A 24,697-nucleotide genomic window follows, 5' to 3' on the forward strand; every position below is an offset into this window, starting at 1 on the left:
CATGTAATAGGAGGGACCCAGAGATGGGGAGAAGAAGAGTGGCCAGCTGAGAGGATCCTAGAGACTTATGGACCTGCAACATGGGCACAGGATGGGAGCTGGGGGTACCGAACTCCCATCTACATGCTAAACCGGATCATCAGACTGCAAGCCCTAATTGAGGTAATCACTAATGAGACCTCTCTTGCTCTTGAACTACTTAACACACAGCAAGGGCAAACTCGAGCAGCCGTGTACCAAAATAGGCTGGCATTGGACTATTTACTAGCTGAAGAAGGTGGAGTATGCGGCAAGTTTAACACCTCAGACTGCTGCATCCATATTGATGATCATGGTGAAGCCATCACCAAGATTACCCAAAACATCAGGAAACTAGCCCATGTTCCAGTGCAGAAATGGCAGCCCTTGATCACTTCTGAATGGTGGGAAAATATTTTCCAAGGACAATGGTGGAAGAAAGCTTTAATTATTGTTGGACTTTCCCTTACAGGACTTATTTTTCTCCCTTGTTTAATCCCTTGTTTCATCCGTCTAATCACCACTGTCGTCCAAAGCATGCCACTGATCCAGGATCTCCAAGGACAACAGCAGCGTCCACCATTCGCTCAAAAGATTATGCATGTCAATAATAGTAACAATAAGAAAACTAGAAAGGAGAGAAAAATTGCCCAGCAAGTGTGGGACAGTTTTAAAGAGCTTGAATCTATCCCTGAAGAGTTATCCACCTCCACTTAAATGCAAAGACCAAAGATGTGAACATAAGAGAAAAAGGGGGGACTTGTCATACATGAAATCCCTATTTGTGCTTGGTCTTTGCATATTAAGTGTTTTAATTAATTTGAGCCTAATATTTTTAAATTAAATGTTAAATCAATCCATCAGTCCAGGTACACTAATCAAGTTTTTATGGTCTTCCTGTGTTTACTGTATACCTTTACAAGTGTTTTAAGATGTGTTGGATGTATTTTTTTTTATGTTTTACTTGTATCTTGGTTTCAAAGCAGATTTTAAAAAAACCCCAGTTGCAACAAACAGCCCAGCCCCATAACCATACCCCCGTAAGCTCCATGACCCTTATCTCAACTAATATCACCCCTCTGACCAGGAAGAGCCATTGGTGGACAGAGATGGTCTGTCAAGGGAAAAACACCAATCGCCTTGAACCAGGGGGGTGGGCTGTGGGCGGACTGTGGGCGGAGCAAAAGCTATAAAAGGGAGCCAAAAGACACACCCACTCTCAGTCTCCCTTCCTCTCCAGCTTGCTAAGGCAGTGCTGGAGAAACCTACCCCTTTCTAGGGGCTTTTAGAAATAGATTTCTTTTTGACCAGCCTAGACTGCAAGTTTGTTTTTTTCTCTACCTGAGGTTCAGAGCTGTCTTAAGCCAAAGCTCCTGAATCCCTGCGCTCCTGGGGCATACCTCTTGAGCCACTAGGATCCTAAATTTTTATATTTTGTTAGTTTTTGCAATTTTTCAATTTTTCTGTTTTAATAAATTGTTTTAATTTCTACAAAGAGTTGTCTCATTCCTCACACTGACAAAGGAAAGTTAGCTGAGTATTTTAGACAATAAAGAAACACCTTAAAGGAATCACCCTGGTGGACACATGTGTGAGAGAGAAATACATTTCATAGCCCTCTGAGATACTCAGTGTAATGTATTTAATCCCTTCATGTCTTTGAAAGGACACTACACCTGCTTTTGTGAAAGCAGCTACGAAGACAATGGTGTATTGCTTAAATAACACTGTTATTTCCAAAAACAATAGAGTACACAGGCAGTAGCTGAGCGCCATGTACTTTTTAGAAATATTTCAAGCATTTGACATGTTTATTTAAGAGATATGTCATAGAGTCATATTTGATACTCAAGGTTTTGAAGATTATTCTTTAACTGAGTGAAACTCACTTCTTTTCAACTTTGTCACTAGTAACAACAAGAATTAATAGAAGTACTACAGTGCCTCAAACCAGAAATCTATGTATTAAATTGCTTTCTCTCTTAGAGAGGCTAATAATGGACACTTACAGGAGTGTAAAAATAAGCATATAATGAATGATTCTTCCTTGCTACACCACCCTGTTTTCTTTGAATTAAAGGTTTAGGAACCTCCAAGCCAGTGGTTGGTCACATCTGGATGAGTGTTCAAGAACCCCTGTCTACCTATTCTCCAGAAACATGGCAAATTCATTTCTGACAACAAGCCTTCCCATGGCAAAGCCCCTGATTTTATAGCCATTCATAATATTTACCGTTAATCACCCTGTCTTATAACTAAACTCTTAGTGCATTTAACCTCATCGCACTCAGTAACCCCATAACAATGTTGCTAATTTTAGCTGTCGCTGAACTTGTATTTTAGTTTGACTTTCATAGCACTAAATTTAGTTTCCATTTTACTACATCATAGCTCAGCAGTGGAAAAATCTTCTGCAGGTATCCGTACTGAAGCTTGAGTTTTGACAACCATGAATACACGTGAGTCATCAGTAAACACCATCACTACCTCTTTCTTCCAGGTGATTCAGGACTTTTTGAATAGGGCGTGATCTATATTCTCCACATTTACTGGATCCTTCTAGTAGAGTTGTTAGGCCTGATCTTCCAATAAAAACCCCACTCTATAAGTTATCATAGTATCTCCTAATTCTTTCCTTATTACTGTTTCTATCAGTCTACCTTATACAAAATTAGATTAGCTGTCTTAAAGTACTCAGGAAACATAGAGCTTGTTTTAGAGACTGATGTAATATTTGGGTCTTGCTATTCCTCTGGCACTGGAAACGTTTTCAAGAAGAGATTATGCAATAGAGCAAACAGCAATTTCTAGTTCTTTCAGAACAACTTCTAGGATACTTTTTAAAATTTTTTTCTTAATGTATGTAAAATTTGAGGAGAATGTAATTCATGTTACAGTGACCTTTACCCAGCATAACACTACCAGGGCCTTGTGTTCTTAGGATGGATTAGCCTTTCTGTTGTGTGCTTTAGCTCCAAAAAGCAGTGATGCACATGTGCTGTCTGCATGACTACCCACCCATACGATAAATATAATTCTTTGGGCAGATAACTGAAATTTTCCAGTATTCTTTCTTCATTTGAAGTCTCTCAATCTGTTGTAGTCAATTACATCTTAGTGAACAGTTTAAAGAGATGACAAAAACAGAAGTACTGTTAGCAATTACACTCATACTTTTTGATGTGTCAAAGCCATATTGCTTCTAATTGCAACTCCATTTCACTTCCTCAGAAATCTGTAAAGAAATAAATGTACCTCATTAAAGTCTGAAAAAAGCCCCATAAAAACAACACAATGGACATTTACTGAAAGACAATAAATGACCATTTACAGAAAGACAAGTGATGCAGTCAGTGAAATATCTTCATCCTGACATTATGACAGGAAAGATGGAATAAAAGTGACCATATTTATATCCCCAAGAGGGTCAAGTCTGGTGTGTAAACAAGTTTCTGAAATTGAGCCAGCAAAATTCCTGTCAGTTCTGTATCTCTACTGATAATAAGCTAATGTTCTTTGCATTTCTGTAAACTTTTCAATTTTAAGATTTAAAAGCAATTACCTGATCTTGATAATGCTTCTATGAGATAAATACGCATTATCCCTTTATTAGCAAGGGAGATGGAGGTACACAGTTTTTTATTTGCCATGTAATGAGCTGATTACCAGAACCACTAGTGTATCATCCACCTATCCTCTCTCTCAGTTGCTAATATTGTTTAAACTGACCCTAATGTCATGTATTATGACAAATGCCTACCTGGAACACTGCAGTGATGGTCCTACAAGACTTGTGAGAAAGGGGGAAAAAAGGTGGAAACAAAAGAGAAAGTGGAGAAAAATTATTTTACTGGTTCTGCTTCACTTACAAGTCAAACATAAGAAAAAAATTGCACATACAACCTTGAGCTAAAAAAAAGACAATTTTAGGTGGAGAGAGAAAACCAGGGCGTTATCTCATTCGTCATCTAAGAGATAAATGATGAGCAGTTCCGTCTCATACCCAGGGCAGCCCATTCCCTCAGGCCCAGGCCGTGCCTCCCAGGGCCTCACGCTGACCCCGCTGGGATCAGCCCACGGGGCAGCGCAGCGCGCCCGTGCTGGGGCACGTCCTGGACACCTCGAGCTGAGCGGATTCGCACCCGCAGAGCAAAAACGCTCCCGCCAAGGCTCAGGTGCCGCCTTTGGCTCCGGACAAAAACAATCCCGGGCATTGAATCCTGCGCACCGGGGCCCGGCCCGGGCTGCGGCCGCTCGCGCGCTCGCTCGCTAGATGGCGCCATCGGCTGCCGCGGGGCGCGCGCCCCGGCCCCGGCCCCGGGCCCCCGGCGCCGGTCGCTGCTCCCCCCCCGCCCTCTCTCCTCTGCCCTCCCTTCCCCCGCTCTGCCCTGCCCTGCCCTCCCGTCCGCTCCCCTCCCCTATCTCCCTCTCCCCTCCTCTGCCCTGTCCTGCCCTGCTCTCCCCTGCCCTCACCGCCCTCCGCCCCCGCCTCCCGACCGACCCCCAGCCCCGCACAGCCCCGCTGGCTCCCGCAGCTCCCATGGAGCGCTTCCAGTGCGTGTGGGGCGGCGGGGCCGCCGCTGGCGGTGCGGCCCAGGGCGCGTGTGAGGTGCGGGTCCTGCAGCCCCGCCGGGGTGATGCCCCGCGTCGGGGAAGGCTGCGGGACTTCAAGTCCGGGGCTCAGTGAAAGGGACAGAACAGGATTCGGGCAGTCTTCCCTCGCTTTGCGGCGCTGTTCCTTTGTGAGGCGTGGCTGCCCCGGCAGAGGGAGGGATGGCCAAGCCACGGAGTCACCCCCGGCTGGGATTGGAAATGACAGAGTCCAGCCCGTGGCACCGAGTGGGGCTGTGAATATCTCCCAGCCTGAAGACTCCACAATCCCGCAGTGCCAGCCAGTGTCAGCCTTCGAGGTACACACCAAACCTGGGCTCTTCACTGCGTGAAAATACATTCTCCAATGGTCATTCCTCAGCTCAATAACCAGAGTCATAAGAGACATCTACAAGTACCCCAGGATGGGGAGGATCCTCTTCAACTGCTTTGTAGTTCCAGGAGGTAACAATAAAAGCTTACTTTTCGATGAAGCCCTGTCCTCAGTGTGTGGATCATTGAATATTGGGATGCCAATGCCAGCTTGTCATCTGAATGCCTGTGTGGGAAAAACATTTCTCCATTTTGCATCTTCTGTAGAAATACCTGGAACCTGACTCAGATAAAGTCCAGAATAATGTAAACCATTCAAATTCTGTTTCTATTTAAAAAGGGATCAAGCCATGAAGTTGAACATGCAGCAAAGTTATGAACAAGAAATTACGAAGTTAGGAACAGCTGGGAATTGCGGAAACCTGCTGGACAAAACTAATGTTCAGTTAGGAAAAAAAGCCTTCTTTAGTTGTGCTTGCGCGCTAAATGAACATAAAACTGTATCATATGTTTAATTTCAAATACTTTTTCTCAACCATAACATTTTGCAAAATATTCTTAAGTATTTAACAAAAGTGCTGAGATTATAGCATGAGAAACTTAGATTTAAATGTCTTTGTAAATGTATTTTCCAAACTTGTATATGGTAGATAGGAAGTTTGGGAAATGGAGTGAGTTTTCTCTTAGAGAATCCTACTATATGCCAGGTTAGGTCACTGCAGTAACCAGTCCGCTTTCCTTGATGTGAAAAGAGATCCTGAAAGGCTATGATGTAATACTTTGAATTCCTTCTAACATTTAAATTTTGAACTTAATACCAAAATCACATCAGGGAAAGAAAATTAGGGGGAGAAGAAAGGTGCTTGTTAAGAGAATGGTTCATTGCTGCACCAGGAAAGGTTCAGAGTGAACAATAGGAAGCATTTCTTTACCAAGAGGGCGATCATGCACTGGAACAGATTTCATAGAGGGGTGGTCAATGCCCCAAGCCTGACAGTGTTCAAGATGCACTTGAACACTGTCCTTAACAACACACTTTTGTCAGACCTGAATTGATCAGGCAATCCAGTTGGATTAGATGGTCACTGTAAGAACCTTCCAACTGAAATAGACTGGTCTTCGCTCTGAAATAGAAAGAAAATAACCTAGACATTGGTGGTAATCACCACTGCCAATAACTGGAAACACTTGGCTGCTAAAAGTTATCTTGGATGTATTTTGGAGGGTGACAAGTGAGTAACCGGTGTTCCTTTGAAAATGTTTTAAAAATAATCGTTGAGACAAAATTTATAAAAATGGCAAGATTTGGTAAAGAGTAAAGAGAATAAATTGGGGAAAAGGAGGAGAATTAACAATAAGTTAATTTCACAGAATCTTAGAATGGTTTGAGGTGGAAAGGACCGCTCTGCCATGGGCAGGGACACCTTCCAGAGACTAGGTTGCTCAAAGCTGCATCCAGCCTGATCTTGAACAGTTCCAGGGATCTGGAAGCCATCCATGACTTTCTGGGCAACCTGTTCCAGTGTTTCAGCACACTCACAGTCAATAATTTCTTCCTAACATCTAATTTAAAACCGCCCTTTTTAAGTTTAAAGCCATTCCCCCTTGTCCTATCACTGCATGATCTTGTAAGAAGAGCTTTCTCCAGCTCTCTTGTGGCCCCCTGTAGTTAGGGTGCTCTGAGTTTGCCTGGAGCTTTCTCTTCTCCAGGCTGAACAACCCCATCTCTCTCAGCCTTTCTTCACAGCAGAAGTGTTCCAGCCCCCTCATCATCTTGGTGGTCTCCTCTGAACTTGGTTAAGCAGGTTCATGTCCTTCCTGTGCCAGTGACCCCAGAGCTGGATGCAGCACTCCAGGTGGGGTCTCACCAGAGAGGAGCAGAGGGGGAGAATCACTTTCATCAACCTGCTGCTCACACTTCTTTTGATACAGCCCAGGACGTGTTTGGCTTTCTGGGTTGTAAGGACACATGGCTGGCTCATGTCCAGCTTCTTATCCAGCATCCCCAAGTTCTTCTCAGTAGGGCTGCTCTCGATCCATTCTCTACCCACCTACCTCTGTGTATTTGTGCAAAGAATTTGAAAATTATTTGTTAATACAGTTCAAGTAATGAGCCATTTCTGATCACTTTTTACCAGTGGAACATGGCATCACTTGAAACCATTAGGAACATAATGCTATGTACTTCAGAAATGTTTCATACATTGCATGAGGGCAGCATTGGGTGGAGTGGCTGAGATATACAAGATATTAATGAGTAATGGTGTTTAGATGATAGTTAAGATTTATCTATGACATTATGTATTAATGATGTAAGATTTATCTATGATATTATGAACAGAAATGGGGTTACAGAAATTAAAAATAAGTTCTGTCCAGATTTAGCTGAATTAAAAATTGAACAATTCTTGGTAAACAGCAATTATTGACCTGATGATCAAAAGTACTGGTCTTCTATTCTAGCTTAGCATAAAGATCATGGATACAGTAGGAAATAGATGGGAAAAATATCGACAGAATGTAACCAAAGTAGGTGGTTTTATGGCAGTCTGTGCAGAAAAGGAGAGGGAACTTTTAGCAGCAGCACTTGGTATGTATGGGACTGAACAGGACTTTTATGCTCAGTTTTTCTTCCTTAACTCTATGTATCAGTGATAGAGACAGAAGTGGCAGAGCCTTCATTTCTGATGCTCAGCACAACTTAACCTTCCCAAGCATTCAGTGGTGAGAACACATCAGCAGCTGCTCAGGGAAGCAGTTTGGCGTACTTTAAACACAGAGATTGTATCAAGACTCTGAGAAGACACACTTCACTGATTTTTGACCTGTCCTGGCACCAGGTTGGGAAGTGTTTGTGGAGGTACAAAGGTAGATGCTTGCCTTGGAATTTTATTTGTAATTTCACTGGAGCTTCTGTCAGTGTTCTTAACATTTACTTAAGAAATGCTACCTGCTCAGTCTCCATTCTGAATTAGTATGAAAAATAAAAACAACAGAAATTTTTTAATTTGACAGATGCTTTGTTTCCAAAAGTAATGACTTCCAAGTCAGGGGAAGAAAAATCTATGAGGATGGGTTTTGATAGCTGTTTTCTGAATAGCCTGGAGCTATTGATGATAGATACAATCAACAAAAAACTATTACTGCATGTTGCACCAAATTGCATAAGATATCAATTAAGAACTGGATTCTGCAGAACTCATTTACTGTGAGATAATTGGTTTAGGCTTGCTTTGTGCCAGAGAGAGTCTAGAGTTCTCACCAGTCTCTAGACCAGATCAAGTAATTGCACCCTAATGTATCCATCCTTCTGTGCTGACCACAGTGATGACCTTGGGTGAGCAGTTTAGCAAGATATGGCTGCATTTCAGATATCTGCATTATGTGAGATGAATCCCACCCCCTTCAGGCACCTTAGATAGCTGAGCCTACGTATGAAAGAGATTATGTTGTCATTGCAAGTGGTAATGATTAAAAATGAGGAAAATCAGGCACCATTTATTTATGACAAGAGGAAAAAATCCCACATCACACACATCAGTATGAAACACTTACATTAGACATCAGTGCTGAAGTGTCTTCTCTTCTCCACTCTGAATCTAATTTAAACAGCAGCATTCACAATAAGCAATTTTTTTGTTATTCCAAGCACTGAACTGACAGCAATTTTAAGTATACAGGACTTTGTGAAAAGAAAAGAGAAACATGCAAACAACATACTTGAGCAGAAGCACTGGGATTTGAGATTAAGCACTGAAAGGGGTAAGGACCTTCTTTGTCTTGTGGAGTTTAACCAAGTGCAACGTAGCCCTCTTCTGTGTCTGAGCAGTGTGAGGTATGTGGGCAATGTCTTGCTCGTATCCAGTGTCAGGTCCAAATGACAAATGCAGAGGAATCGGTGCTCAGATGCATTGGTCTCTTCCCAGTGGCTGTTCAGTTGTTTGAAAAACTATAGGCAGAATGATGTGTCCTTGCTCTGGCAGTGCTGTCCCACACTGCAAACAGCAGGTAATGATGACAGTGGCTGTCAGGTGTGAGCAGGTCTGGTCAGGGCTATGGCTCTCAGCCCCTGTCCCCGGGTGTGAACACCACTGCACTGGCTCACTCTGCACTCACTTATTTTCACTGCTGTTCTCACCAGAGTGCTCTCTGTCTTTCTGTCAGAGGCATTTTGGGTCAGTCTTTGTGGTCTCTCAGTACCTTGCAGGGGGATCAGCAACAATGCTTCATGTCTAACTTGTGATACTGTCCAGTTCTTGTTCAGTCACGGTGTTCAGCCCAACCACAGAATAGCTGGACATAAAAATATACATATATCAAAATATTTTCATATGGTAACACATAGAGCTGGCATGCAGAGCAGCCTGACTGTTGAGCTCTCCATGCTTCCTGCGTGTGAGTGATACCAGCCAGGCTTCTCCTCTGAAAGTCCCAGGCTGTGCTGAATTTGGTCACCAGAATACTTCTGTTATGAACTCCCAATTTTTATAGTCAACTTACAAATACCTTTAAAAAAATTAGTCTCTTCTGTTGTATGTTTCCTTTTTTCTTTTGGGAAAGGTAACTTTATCAGATTCACTAAGCCGGGCATAAATACAGTAGGATCCAGCAGCATGTACTGTTTGCCAACATAGACCAGGAAAAGTGCTTTCCCTACTCACTCATCCAAAGGGCAAGCAGAACTGTGTATTCCCAGATATCTGTAGTACATACCAGGAAACAGTTCTATCTCTAGTCATCTCCATGGGAAGCAGGTGGTGTTTTTCTCATTTGCACAGTTTTGGGCAAAGCTCTCCCAGCTATTTCCTATTTTCTCCTGAAAACAGCAATGACTTTTTTTATCACAAGGAGTTGGTATTACAGGACTTATTAAAGTAACTTAAGGAACTTTTATCTGAAGGCTGTTGTGTCTGGGCTTTACAAAGTGTTCAAATGACATAAATTGTAAAATATACTTAAATTTTAACTCTATAAATAACCTATGGATGGGAGTTTTGGGTTTGGGGATTTTTTTGTGGTGGGAGTTTTGGAGTTTTTTGGTGTTTTGTTTTGTTTTGAACCAGGTCTTGGTTAAAAGATCTTATGTCTGTATAACATTACCTGATCAAGTAAGAAAGGGAAGGCCATGCAATCTTCAGACATCTTCCTATATCTGTGATTAGTGAAAGCTCTTTACCAGCTTAGCCAAAGGTATAGAATAATGTGTGGAATAATGTGTGTCCATCCAGCAAATGAGGGCTGGGGAAAATTTGAACTCCCAGGAGGAAACGTTACCTGGGGTGACCCATGTTTTAAGATAGCCCTTGTTATAACATCTGAAATAAGTATTCCTCGAGGAAGGGAGTACTTCCATTCTAACTATCAATAACATTTTTAGTTAGAAGCCTTTATTGCTTGATGGATATCTAGAAGAAATGTAGAAAATAGAGGTAATTCAAGTGTGTTCTCAAGCTGCTCAGGCATAGACACGGATGTCCTATTTCACTTATTCCAGAGATTTTCTTCCCTTGCAGAGATTTTTTACTGTGGCCTCATCTTTTTGTCAGTCAGAGACTGTAAGCATGGGGAGTGAGTGAGCAATCCAGACAGAAGGGCCAAAGAAGGAATCTGTTTCCCAGTACACACATTTGGTAGAAGCTCCTCTGCTCTGGTCCTGCTCCTCCATATGCTTCTTCAGTGAGGCCAGTTAGTGCCACATGCCCTCTTGTGGCTTGGGGAAAGGTGTTTCCATTCCTCAGGAGGGATGATGCATGTCTTAAAATATGCAGAATGATAAACTGCCCCCTGAAGCAAACCCTGCTACTGGTACAATGGAAGAAAAGCTGAGAAGGGTCTAGGCAGCACATTATCAAATGAAATCACAACAAAAAAGAAAGAATGTATTTTCAAAGAGCATGTCAGTGATTTTATATCTCTGCACCAAAGAATTACATAATGCACTATAACATAGCCATTTATTATACATGCTTGGATTTAAAAAGGGGCAGCTCTGCATACTGAAAGAATCATTACTGAAATAAAACCCAATGGCAAGATCATCTCCTGTTCTATCTTTGTTATTAATTTGAACTGCAGAAAAATATGGATATTTGCAGACTACTAGAATAGTACAAGGCTGTAGGAAATGTCATAATCCAAAAATTCAGACTAGAGGTAAAATTAAGTGTGCCTCCTCAATTTTTTTACAACTTTTTGTCTTATTTTTTGGTAAGCAAATAATACTTAATCCACGGATGCAGATATCATAACAGGTTTTACGTAAATGAAAAGATAGTATCAAAAACTATGAAGCTGAAAACCTGAAATGAGCAGTGGTTGGACTTGATGATTTCAAAGGTCTTTTACAGCCTAGTTAATTCTGTGATTCTGTGATTCCCATCATAGCCTAGATACCACTGAAGTAACACCCAGGGAAAAACAATTTAAAGTTATGACTAATGTGTGTAAAAAAGGAGAATTTCTGAGTTAAATAAAGTATTTTTCGCATAGTAAATATCTGTCAGATTTTTCCCATAGTGCCTCTGGAGCCAATTTTTCAGCCATGCCCATTTATATGAAAAACATATACACTCCCCAGACTAAACAACTCTGTAACACTTTGGAAGGATTTTTGGAAGATGTATGTATGTATTTATATAAGTCCATGAACTCTGTATTTGAGAAGAAAGGAGACTATTGTCTGGGTAGGAAAACAAAAAGCTGGGGTAAGATTTCACTGATTCGTATCCCGGGTTTTGTTAGTTGGATCACATTTGGTTGACTACATGTCTGTATGTGCATCTTTTCCTTGAATATCCACAGTTGCTTCTGATCCACTCATTCTGGTTGAAATATGTGGCAGGTTTTGTCTTTTCTTCCTCAAGTAGAAATAAATTATACTTCCAGCTCCTACTATAGAGAGGGCTAGAAGAATGAACAGCCAAATGATGCCAGCAGAAAGTACTTTCTCAATTTTCTCTTCTGTAGGGATATACAATGGAATAACCTTTGAGGTTAAAAGATTTCAGAATCTAATAATAAAATGAGACTTCTATAACCAGAAAGCAGAAAAATTCAATGTGCATGCCATTTTTCAGTTCAACATGTGCTTCAGGGTTTTTTTTACAAACACCAAACAAAATAAAATTAAATCTGATCAAAGCCTAATATTAAAAATATAAAGAAAAATGTAAACCAATATTTACTTCAGGATAACCTCTGTATCCTATATTGAGATACAGAGTAAAAGCTTAGGAACTTTTTAAACACCCTCAAAACTAATACCGAGAAACTATGTAATTATATTCCTGTTTTGTTTTAGCATGCCCTTATTATTCTGCTTAAAAGGAAGTATGCTTACCTGTATTTTCTGTTGACATCTCTTTGTTTTCAGGAGCTTTTGGAAGGAAAAATAAAGTTTATTCTGAATGTTTAAAAAAAAGAGAAAGAGGCATTTCCAAGTTCTTAAGTACCAGTGTTTCTGACAATTCCCCCTAAATTCCTGTGCTGGTGACAGTTACTAAGCCAGAGAGATGGAGTTCAGCACGTATAAAACTTTAGTAGGATGTTTGGGTCTCTCATTCTAAGAGCATCTGACTTCCTCAGTCGAGATACCCAAAACAACTTGTACAGACAGATTTCTGTTATTTCGAAAAGTGTTTTCAAATATGTTCATTTCTGAGAAACTCCCCACAGGATCCTTAGTCATTTAAGGTGTTTCCTGAAAGGAGGTCTTGAGTGTTATCATGAGCATTTTACTTGAGCTGAAAAGAGTTTTCCATGTTGTAGCCCCTTCTGTCAGAGAGAGACAACCATTCCATCTGGATGTGGTTCCTCTGGTAGTTGCACTTCCTGAACTTAGCAGGTAATAGAAAGGTGAACAGAAATATGAACTTTAACCAAACAAAATTTCCATATTCTGGACTACTTTGATTTAATCTCAGTTGGTAATCAAACTCATGCATTTTCTTACAGATTATATTTTTTTCTATTAGGATACAAAAAGTATTTTATTAAACATGATTCTATCATACTGTAGATAAAGAGTGCCACAAGAATGTTTGTCGTGGTATTTCTGTAATCCATCAGATCAGTGGTCAGTAAGGAAAGGAATCACCAAGTCCAGCATTTCTACAAGACAGTTTGCATTGCACTCATCAGAACGAGATTTTGTTTGAGAATAAATTCATCTGAAATTAAACAAAGTGTTGCTTTTGAGCTTAGCTTTCACCTAGGCATAGGGGTCTGAAGTATTTGTGATGGCTGCATGGGGCAGATGGTAGTTCTGGAGGACATAGGGGAGATGCAGCCTTCTGAGAAAGCAGTCAGAAGCCATGTGGGGCTTGTCAGTATTTAGACAGCCACATGCTGCCATTAGAGTCAATTGGTTTTGCACACAAACTTAGAATATTTTACATTTCTATGTTATACAATGAAAATACTTTATTAGACATTATTAACCTTAATGTATTAGAAATACTACTTACTTTTTAGTTTTTTACAGATATAGCCTTTTCTGAAAGAGCAGAGGTTGGTGTTCCAGGAGCCAGACAATGCACATAGTTCTCCACAGTTTTTAAGCCTTTTGTTTGAAGGCTCTCCCACTTTCCAGTTGACAAAATCCATTGCAGATTTATCTGTCCATACCCACTGTCCTAATATTAAAAATACAAGTATATGTATAAAATACACGGGTTTAGACAAATAGAACGAATTGTGGTGGAGAAAACAAAAATTTATAACATGAATAGTCAGTTAAATGTTTCAATTCTAATTTTAGGCATATTTAAGCATACTTTGTAGTGAACTTTGTGTAGTTTTTATATATATATATACTTTCAAGTGTACAAAGTTGATTTCTTTTTAACATAACATGTAATTTCATATGATAGGGTAACATATGATTAAAGATATTACCTCTGTCATCTTTCTTTAGCCCTACCCAAAAGTTCAGTGATTTTCCATGAAGTATCTTAATTGTTTCTGACAGAAAGTTTGTTTCAGTATAGTCTCCTACTGATACCAAATCAGCACCTGAAAAAATATTAAGGAACACATCACAGTGGCTCATTTTGTTAGAGGGCAAGTCAATAAACACATAAAATTATGCAAAAATGTATAAAAGACACCAACTCTTCCATATTGACAACACTAGTCTTGCTGTGGGTATTATATCCCTGTATTGTATTTTTTTTTTGTGCATGACTGTGTGTTGTATGTATGCAAATCTGTGCAAAGATATGGATTTTCTGAATTTTTCTGGATTTTTTTAGTCTTTGGTATTTTAGAGAAGAATAATTGCTCTCCTGCAATACTTTTTGGACAGGTCTGACCACATCCCAGATTGTGATGCAAGTAGGCTGAAAGAGGTACATGCGATGTAGTCACCACCATGCCTACCGCCACTATGGCTCTGTCCCCCATCAGTGGCTCAGCAGCAGTTTTGGCTGTGCCTGATGATAACAGGTTAGCTAGGATGTGTCAGCAGCTGGAGGTTGCAGTCCAGAAGATGTCCAGAAGTTGATTTATAATTGCCATATGCCCTGGCATTGCAAGTACACAAAGCTGTGTTGGGATCATCAGGAAATGACCACCTTCCTGTCCTGGCCAGTGGGTAACAGGCAGGCAAAAGTGTAGGAATTTAGAACATGGAGCAGTGTCCAATTGTAACCTTTCATCCTGGTTATTAGTGTAATGTTTACTTTCTGTTGTAATTATGTGATTTATCTTTCTACAAAAGCACTTCAGGAATTCTGTTGTCGTACAGCTGTAGAACAAAACACCTTTGCAAAGCAACTTTTCCTGTTTACTCAGTTACAGGTCAGTGCTTTCAAATATATGAGGAAGTGCCTTTAGAAATGTATAGGATGTTTCCTGTTCTTACACTGAAATATGTGTTGCATCACACCAGTTCTTGGAAATGTGGAGCAAAGTGTCTTTTCCCTGATGAAGGTAATGCTCTTCTCTCCAGGGGGGCAGCATGGGGCTGTTCCAGAGCAGGAACTGCATGGCTGAGTGTGTTTTACTGGTTCATGAATGATAAACAGCTCCTCCATCTCCTTTGTTGTGCAGCCAGTGAGATCCACTTACTGAACTGTGCCCTGGAACTAACAAACACAGCTATCCTATGACTTCGTGTGTGTGTGTGGATTCCCTGCTTGTTTGGGGAAGGGAAAGCCAATACTGCAGCCTGTGCCTTAGTGTGTCTGTAAAAGTGTTTATCTCTCTACCTAATTGCTTTTTGTCATAAAACTCATAAGAATTTAATATTTTGGAGGTACTCATATTTCACCTGATATTTGACATATGCTGTCTCTGACAAAGATTAGTTCTATTGTGCAAAAACGTGCTCAGAAAAGCAACCAAAAAAGCATTAAATTTGAAGTTTAAAGTAATTTGAGATTTGCTTAGCAATATTATCCATTATTTTACGTGTTTAATCACATTATCTACCTTTCTAAGATGAAGTACTCACCTAGTTGGGCACATTCCTCATGAGCTTGAGACCAGCTTCTTTTCTTGGAGGCCTCAAAATAATAGCAGTGACCAGAGAAAGGTATCCAAGATTTGTGTCCTCTTGATTCAGGGCATTTTCCAGGAAGTTGTGGGGGCTCAGTAGGAGCCCTTACTGATGAGAGATCAGAAAGTTGGAGCCCAGCTGTTTTATTTTTATTTATTTTAATTTGTTTTTCCCATTATACTAGTAAGACAAAACTAAACTACTGTGTTAGGTTTGTAATGTTAGTGGAAATAAAGCCTGTTCTAAGGAGAGCTTGAATATGGTTCTGATTTTCTGTTTGAGACAATATTTTTCTTCATATTTATTTATCAGTGTGATTAGGAAGATACACTAGTCTGTAAGCAGAATAGATTCTGCCTAACGGTATTTTTTGTAATTAATCTAGTCAATAAAATATACAATTGCTTTTCTGGCATAAATATCTGCCTAATTAGTTAAAACTGCTGTTTTTAAAATGTCTTCTGACACTCCAGTCTCTTTTTTTGACAGGACCAAAACTTTACAAAACCTTACAGTAGAAACTGTGATTGTGAGTGAAAGTGTTGGTATAACTAAGCATAGGTTGCAGGATTTTTTATTAAACTGCATCCTGAATACATTCCATAGTGACTGATATAATAGGAAGATTTTGGGTTGGGTAGATAAATTCAGATGGAATGTAATTTATATATTCTGCCTAATTACATTTTCTTCCTGAAAGTCTTCTACAGTCTGTTTCTTTCCCCGATCAGGAATACTCAGCTCTCAAATGAGATTTCCAGAATAATCAAGTGGAAAGAGACATTAGATATGAATTCCGAGTATTTTTGTCAAATTGAAACATTTTAGAATATAATTGGGCATGTAACTTTAAATTTGCTAGTGATTCAAGATCTTCCATAATGTTGGCATATGCAAGAATATGGCTAGATTTTGAAATCATATTTATAGTTATTTCCATATAAATTATAGAAGTTTTTGCTTGGAAGGCTCCTCAAGGGGTTATTTACTTCATCTTTGTGCTCACAGGTGACATGAAGCTGATATATTGTTTTTAACAGATATTAGTCCTGTCTGTTCTTATTAAGCTGTAGTGGTGGAGATTCACTGATCTGTCCACAGTATTTATTAAAGACTTATGTACTGATACAATTAGAAAGTTTTCCTTGCTGTATTTAAGTCTGTCACCCCTTCCCAATTCATATCAGACACAGAGAAAAATTAAATTCCATCCCATAAGCCTTATTTTTAATATTTAGAATTGATAATATGGTTTATCACAGTCTTTGGTTTCTTAGTCTTTTGTCCAACTCCAATCTTTTCTTTTAATTATTGTTACCTGGTCATATGAAAACTCTAGTTGACTGAGAAGCTTTTCAAATTTTGGTACCCCAAACTGGATACAGAATTTCATATAATGCCTAATAAAAACAGGTCTTATAGCAAGTGAATTACTTTTCCTAATAGAAGGAATAGTTTAAAAAAAGTGAGTATTCAATCCTTTGTTTCTTAGGCTTTTGGTAATTATTATGAATCAATTAACTTTTGGAAAGAATTAATGTCAGTATTTAGAAATAGTTAGCCTGTCTTCTTGGTGCATAAACAAAGTATTTATACTGGTGTATAAACAAAGTATTTTTCCAGTGGCTAATTATATTTAGCATAGTTGATAGGGCTATACAGCCTCTAGTCAAAATGCTTATATGGAGTTACTTACCATCTGATTTTTTACAGACAGAGAAGAGTTTTTCCTCACAAGAAGCTGTCTTCCAGGTGCCATCAGTGTCTAGGTAGACACATGCTAATGTCTGTTTTGGTTCTCCACTGGACCACTTGCTGTAAACTAAACTCCACCTGTCAATCCATTGATACTTGCCATTGGTCTGGAAGTAAAATCTATGTGGTAAATTCAAGGTTGCTTACAGTGACATAGCTACTCCACAGGTTCCTCAAGAGGACTCTCATGTAACCAGTGTAGAATCATCTGCTTACTAGTGCCCCTTCTTAGCTCTTAAATGCTAACTGACTAAAATGTACCGTGTCTGTCATCTGCAAATGTGAATGCCTCCAAAAGGTATCTAACATTAATTCAGAGCATTTTTCAAGCACTGGGAAATGGAAGGGAAAAAAAGAAAGGGGGCATGAGAGAAGGCATAAAACTAGGGGTCAGATAAGACATCATGTTGGTGTAACCATCCAGACGTCTGCATGGAAAATGGGAGTGTGTGTGGGAGTGTTCTTAAGCAGCTGTGATCACCATCACTTTTGTTGTAGTTATCATGACTGTGATTCATGGTGAAGTGTAGCATGTCAAAACACACCTACCATCCAAATGTTCACCCTCTCCTGTCATACAACTGATGTAGACATCTCAAAACCAGAAAGGATTATTTTTCCATAGCATTCTAACTTCTAATAGGAGTAATTATGCCAATTGCATTTTCAAATTAAAAAAATATAGCCGTTGGTCAGTATGTACCATATCATATAGCCTCCATATTCCTTTTACCAATTTTTACCCCAATTTCTGTTTACAGCTCTAGTTTGCTATTGCTACCATAAATAAAACCACTCTGATAAAATGTGTGAGCATAAACACACACATAAAAATTGCTCCCTCCCAGATGTCAGGTGTGCAACCTCTGATACCTTGTCACTGATCACCGAGGTACATAAATGCATAGCAGGAGGGCAGGATATTGTGCCTGCAATATCTTTAGATTAAAAACAACTCAAAATGTAGGAGATTTTACAATTTATATCCAAGATACTTTAAACGACTCCAAACAGCACACTACATTGTTCTATACTGGTTTGCAGGAACATTTCCTCATGTGCTAAAGGGAATCTCTACTGTATGAGTCTTACTTGAAGATTTCCAGTGCAAATGGCTGTTACATTGATGTAACATGCTGTTTTCAGCACTACACTGGCAGAAATCCCAATGGGCAACAAGATGAGAGCATAAAGTAAAAATCAGGTCCTGTGTCAGCTTGACTGCTTGTATGTGTCAGAGAGTGAAAATAGTTCATGCCTCAAACATTGATATAAAGTTTTGCTCATTATAAAGAAGCTACAACCGAAGAAGCTTCCCTGAAGAGTGAGACTTTGAACTAAAAGTCAAACTGTTGATTAGATAAAGGGTAAAACATTGTTCAGCCATCTTTCTGAGGGAAAGGTATACATCCACAAACGGCCAAAGCCACCAGCTGCAACTGTCCCCATCTGAGTTTGGGGGGGAGAGCACAGCTCACAGAAGCCAGGTTTACACAGACTCCCCCCAGCCGAGGGGGGAGGAGGAGGTTTTGGGTGCATGGTGCAACCTCTGGTGAGAGGCAATAAACACCCATCCTCCAATACACAAACTGGCCCAGCTGTGGAACCCCCAACCCCACAGGACACATCCACAGGACATTCACGTGAGAGGCTTGGCCCCACAGGGCTGCACGTGATGCAACAGACCCAGAGTCTGCTGTGAGAGACTGACCCCCACCCCAGGGGGACACGGCTGGACATGCCCACCCAGCCTGAGCATATAAACCCATGGGACTCTGTGCCTTCTGGGGTGACCTTCACCACCAAGAGACCAGCTGGAGAGGATCAACGAACATCGTTGGGATCTATGGAGTGGTGATATTTTCCTTATTCTGTCCCTGTCACTCTTTCTGTCCCCCCCCCATCTCTTCCACTTCTTCCTTCCTTCCTTCCTTCCTTCCTTCCTTCCTTCCTTCCTTCCTTCCTTCCTTCCTTCCTTCCTTCCTTCCTTCCTTCCTTCCTTCCTTCCTTCCTTCCTTCCTTCCTTTCTTTCTCTCTCTCTCTCTCTCTCTCATATTTACCATCAATAAAGCTCTTACTATTGTCACTGGCATATGGTCTCGTTTGCACCTTAATTGTGCACGTTAAGGTGCAAACCTGCACTTTAAGACTGGATCATAACAGTATGTAATATATTTGTTCTCACCATGTTGCTGTTAAGACCGATCCACAGAGGCTCTCCATATTCCTCCGCAAGTAGGAACAACAGTGCCTGGCTATATGGATCTAAAATGCTGGCAAGTGCTGAAGCATTTTTATTGCAGTTTTTTTGTGCTTCTTCCCAGTTCATTCTGGAATGGGTGACAGAATAGCTAATCCCACTAGAATGGTCAAAAGCAAAGTCGAGCACTGTTGCTGGTGACTTAAAGAGTTCAGGATCTGTAGGAAAAAGGAAAAAAAAACACCCCAAGAACAGTTAAATTTGGAGTAATGTATTTGACTTGAGCAACTGAGTAACATCATTATTTACAAACCTAGTATAAAATTGCTAATGGAACGGAACATCTTCTTCTTAGCCATTTAAAATTGAATGTAACTTCAAAACAACAGGTCCAATAAAAGAAATGTATTTTCAGCCTCTGAAAATTTTGAATCAGTAAATGCACAGTATCTTATATTGCAGATGTAAATTTACTCCCTCATTCAGAAATAATACACCTGCCCTGCCTGTTATTTTAAAATACTCTTTGCAGCTTAATGACTATCAGGTTTATATGGATATCAAACCTACTAGTTTTGATACCCTATAGATCATTATGAACATATGTAATTAAAATGTTTGTGGGCGTCATCTATTCAATTACATTTTAAAAAATAAAATAGTTTTCCTATATTCTGCTATGTTTTCTCAAAAACATGGCTAAGTAACACTGGGAGGCAGGATGGGCCCTTAGGTTTTACTGATCCTTTACCTTAAAACCAAAACAAAATTAAACAAAACAAAACCAAAACCAAACTGAAATAAAGTATGTTAAACAAGAAAAGTTATTTTAATCCTTTTGTTATCAATTTCAAGATTAACAATACAGAACTCACCACTATCCTTCTGGCATATATACCCTCTGTACTTAAAACACTCCTCATTGTTCCATTTTCCAGTGTCATCAGGAGGACCTCTCTTCAGAGAAACACAATCAAACTGTTGGAGTAAGGGAAAGAAGATGGGTACATGGATATTAGAAGTTATAAAACAAAGTACTATAGTTCCCTGAGTAGTTTCACTCTTTTTTTTTTTTTTTTTTAGTTCTGATATTGTAGGGTGTATTACAACTCTAGAAACACCTTTCATTTATCCTTCTCTGTCCTTTCTGACCTCCTTTGTGGTGGCCAACTCCCGTGTTGTACACTCTTCAGCTCAGCCTGCTTGTTCTTTTGGTACTTTCTGGGAGAAATACTTGAAAGGCGTTATTATTTTCAAGAACTTTCTTCCACATTATCTATCCCAACTAATGGTTACTATCAGTAAGGTTTTGAATAAGAATGAAATGGAGGTCATGCTTTGTATTTCACTTGTAAAGCCAACTTTAAATAGTGGAGGTTCTAGGCCAAATCACCTAAATTACAGTCCTTGGCAGAGTTGTCATCTGCTCTAGTTCTTAGAATTTCTCTTTCAGTTACATCAGATCAGCTTAAGAAGCTGAAACATCAAGTTTATTACAACCCCCAATCTCCTCTACTAAGCTGCCATGGGGTGATTGTTGGTCCTTTGAAAAGGATCTTCTGAAGGAGAGAGCTGTTAGTGTCTTGAAGGTGAAGGAGAAAGTAGGATGTACCTTGCACATCTTTTTTCCTGCCTGATATTTCCTAGTGTTACTAGAGCTGCAGTGGAGCTATCAATTTTGTAGCGTCATTTATGTCTTCCTGCATGCCTTGACCAATGGCTACATGGGCAAGAACAACATGAATTGGCCCAGGTGTAGACTAAATTGGTTGTCCAGATCCCTGGCTTCTCTAAAGGTGCGGATACCAAAATGATAAGAGAATGGACAGGGAGTGGAATGACATAGTGTGAAGGGCAAGTTTGGAAAGCAAGATACAGAGATAAATGGAAGATAGGCAATGTGGGTGTGCAAATCAATTATATCAGTATGATTATGTAGAATGCTATTTTATTTACAGCATTACGAGGTTTAATCTCCAGTGCCAGTGGAGAGGGTTTGATGGCTTAGAAAGTAGTTGACATATTTTGGCCCTTAGTAATTCAATTACAATATTAAATGGGGAAGAAGTAAAAAAGCTGAACTCTTTCCTCTTGCATCCTCTTCTCCTTCCTTCATAGACATGAAAATAAGTCTTTGTGTTAACTTCTAAACTTCTAATGTTGCATTTATATTCTTTGAAAAATTGATAATTTACTCTGAAAAGCTGTATTCAATATATCCAATCTTTATTCAATCTGCCCATTGCTTGGCAAAATTACAGCAATGCCATTTTATGCTCTGAGATAGCTAGAATATTCAAACATTGAAAGGTTTTATCTCTAGACCCAGTTTATAGATGACCAACCAATGGAGAAGGCTTGGGCAATGTCTGTAGTGAAGTGAGCTGCTTACTGGAAGTGGTATTGCTCCTCCAAGGTTTAGAGTTGATGGTAAACACTAAGCAATATTTACCTGTTGCAGATTTTGGCCATCTTCTGGATGTAGACTGGGATACAAAACAGGTTCCACAAGTTTTGGGGAATCTTTAGCCCAGTTTGTATATGAGAGAGCACTTCCATCAGACCAAACAAAGTTGAGTTCACTGAGCATATCATTCAAGCCAATCCAAGGATCATTTGAAACATCCTTCAAATGGTAAGTGAGAAAAGCTAGAAAAAAAAAAAGCCAACAGAGGAAAAAATTAATGTCATGTCATCAGTCAGCACATCAACTCATAAACAAATACTTAACTATTTTGTTCATTAAAGCCTTCTAAAAACATTTTAATGACATTTGATCAGAAATTTATCTGAGTCCGTTATTTCAAGGTTATGCCAAGCCCTTGCCCATGAAAAGTCTCAAAGAACATTGGGAACAATGAAGCAAGATTGGAAAGAGAAAAGAAACAAAAAAACCTGTCTGACCACCATGATATCTAATGAGTTCACTTATTTCTACAGTCAGGATGAGCCACTTGACTGATGGAAATATGTGGCTATGTAAAGCTGCAAATGGAAGGCAGGGAACATAGGCAAGGTGAAAATATGCCTTTCTCTGACATTCTGCTAAATTAAGTAGCAGAATTTAGGCAGAGGTACAGAAGTATATCCCAATCTATTTCTAGCAGAAACAGACCATGCATTCTGTTTATTTCTTTGTGTCTCAAGCTACAAATGCAGGATCTGGATTTTTAATTTTATGCAAATTCATGCCTATAAATAATGTAAGACACTTTGCATGATACATGAGGAAGCCATCCTTAGCATCACTAGCATGCCCCAAACAGATTGTTCACCTCTAAAAGCATTTCATGCCTTGGCCTATAACCAATGTTAAGTATACAAACTATAAAATGTATATATTTACACGCTGATGCTTGCCTTCTTTGCAGGAACTGTCCACTGTCTACAGAGTAAAGGCTCTCTATTACCTAAGGGGCTATTGCACTATACCTTGAACTTGTACATTAGGTATGCTTGCCAGGTTTCCTCCAAGGCTCATGCAAACTCTTCTTGCAGTACTCCAGTAATCATAGCCAGACCCAAAAAATTTGTAACACTAGGGAAAAATAAGTATAGACTGTTAGAGTGACAGCAAAAAGAATTTAGGTATGAATTACACTAGTTTAAGTAAAAATTCACCTAACTCAGACCCCCAGAATATTTTTTTGAAGTTAACTTGTATCTGGAGCCAAGTCAAACCATTCACAAGTTTTAAATTTGCTCTCTGTCTTTCTGCAAGGGACTGAGAAAGTCACAACAAAACTCAAATATCTATTTACAAGCCATGGTAGGAGTCTGATGAGAATCCAATATGCTAACTAACTCAGAGATTTCAAGATGCCGTACACCATCACAAGTAAATGACAAAGTGCTGACTCTATAGGAAAAGCCCAGCCCAGGTGTGGAATTGCTGGAAATTCTGAAAAACCTTTTTGACCTAGTGTCTAGGGTCAGAGCACTCTCTTGTTTATTCAGCCTTCTTCATTGTACACCTCTTTTATTAATGGAAGAATGACCAATTTCTTAAAAAGTGTGCAGCCATCTCATTACCAGTACATATTCACCTTAAAACGTTCTGATATGAGTGTGCCTCGTGTGCCCTCTCCATGTTTACAGCTCAGTCTCTGCTCTGTGCCATGCCAGGAGCACAGTCTTGCACGGTTTGTGGAAAATAATATCTTTTATGGCTGTAACCTGGCATAAACTCACCTGGTGTGATATCCATGTGTGCCTTCATAACAATACTGTATATATTAGGAAATAGAACCCTTGATTATTAAGCACATCAAGTTTGTCCCTTTTGGGAAGAGGCAAGTGTTACATTGAAGTCTGTTTGGAAAAACTTTGTGTTATTTCTGATTTGTTCCATCTCAAATGGCTGATTTTGTGCTATGCCTGGTGCTTTCAGATTAATTCAGTTCTTCAATTTTTTAAAGCATATATAAAATGTAGCAGTTTTCCCAATGTACCTCAGGTAACCAATTCTCAGGAAAACAATTAAAAATCTGTAAAATCACCATTTTGAAGTAATTAGCCAATGGGTTCATTTTTTAATGCAACTGACAAAAGATTTCTGAGAGACAAAAGGCCTTATGTTTATCTTTAAGTACCTTCCCAAGCAGTAATATCATTGTGCTTCAATGGAAGCATCATACCTGATTTTTAAATAAAATCCAGTCTGCAGGGCATCCTCCTGGAGTTGAAGGTACTGCTGAAGGGAGGGTTGCATTTATAAAACCTCTGTGCCTCTCACAGATATAGCCATTGGAAAAACCACAGCTGACATCATTCCACAAGCCTGAAATCAATTGAAGTTTAGGTAATAAGAGACTGAATAAGATTGAAATTTGTGGGAAAGTGAACTGGTTTCTGTGCTTATAAGTTCAGAAGCAATCTGCGTGGAAACGTGTGATAACCTGCATCTACCTCCCATTATCACTGTATACAGAGGCACTTTGGTCCTGCTGTGACTGGGGAAGTGGCCAGATGAGATGGCCTCTGAGTAGAACCCTCCCAACCAGCTTTGTTGCACTGAAAGATGCAAGTAATGCTTTGTCAGTGAAAGCACTATAGAATGTGAAACTCCATATATGTTCTGTTCCTTTGCTGACTATTCTCTTATTATTAAAACAATAATCTAATTATTAAAAAATTAATTATAAAAATATTATTATGAATTTAAATTACATTAAGTTAATAGTTCTTTTCATAAATAAATAAATATTTAGTTATTTCAAATAACTATTATCTAATGATAATTATTCCGAAAAATAATTGCTGTTGATATGAATAGAACATTTTCTTTGTGCAGCTGAATCATC

The 24,697-nt window shown here is 39.4% G+C and overlaps 1 protein-coding gene across 7 annotated transcripts in view; it reads right to left on the reverse strand.

Annotated features, from left to right (window-relative positions):
* Positions 1–8,437: 8,437 nt before the first annotated feature.
* Positions 8,438–24,697, reverse strand: part of LOC138106298 (macrophage mannose receptor 1-like) — a 38,377-nt gene continuing 22,117 nt past the window's right edge. For 3 of the 7 annotated variants that reach the window (XM_069006695.1, XM_069006694.1, XM_069006692.1), the window contains exons 20-30: positions 24,032–24,174; positions 22,827–22,932; positions 21,847–22,043; positions 20,270–20,372; positions 19,380–19,612; positions 17,136–17,301; positions 15,395–15,547; positions 13,837–13,953; positions 13,407–13,574; positions 12,281–12,316; positions 8,438–11,901 (exon numbers count right to left, since the gene is read on the reverse strand). In XM_069006695.1, the coding sequence (XP_068862796.1) occupies positions 11,702–11,901; positions 12,281–12,316; positions 13,407–13,574; positions 13,837–13,953; positions 15,395–15,547; positions 17,136–17,301; positions 19,380–19,612; positions 20,270–20,372; positions 21,847–22,043; positions 22,827–22,932; positions 24,032–24,174 (1,622 nt within the window). In that variant the 3' untranslated portion in view covers positions 8,438–11,701. The other 4 variants (XM_069006696.1, XM_069006697.1, XR_011148962.1 and 1 more) reach the window with 4 other exon arrangements.

Source organism: Aphelocoma coerulescens, chromosome 2 (genome assembly GCF_041296385.1).
Source record: "Aphelocoma coerulescens isolate FSJ_1873_10779 chromosome 2, UR_Acoe_1.0, whole genome shotgun sequence".
Taxonomy (NCBI): Eukaryota; Metazoa; Chordata; class Aves; order Passeriformes; family Corvidae; genus Aphelocoma; species Aphelocoma coerulescens.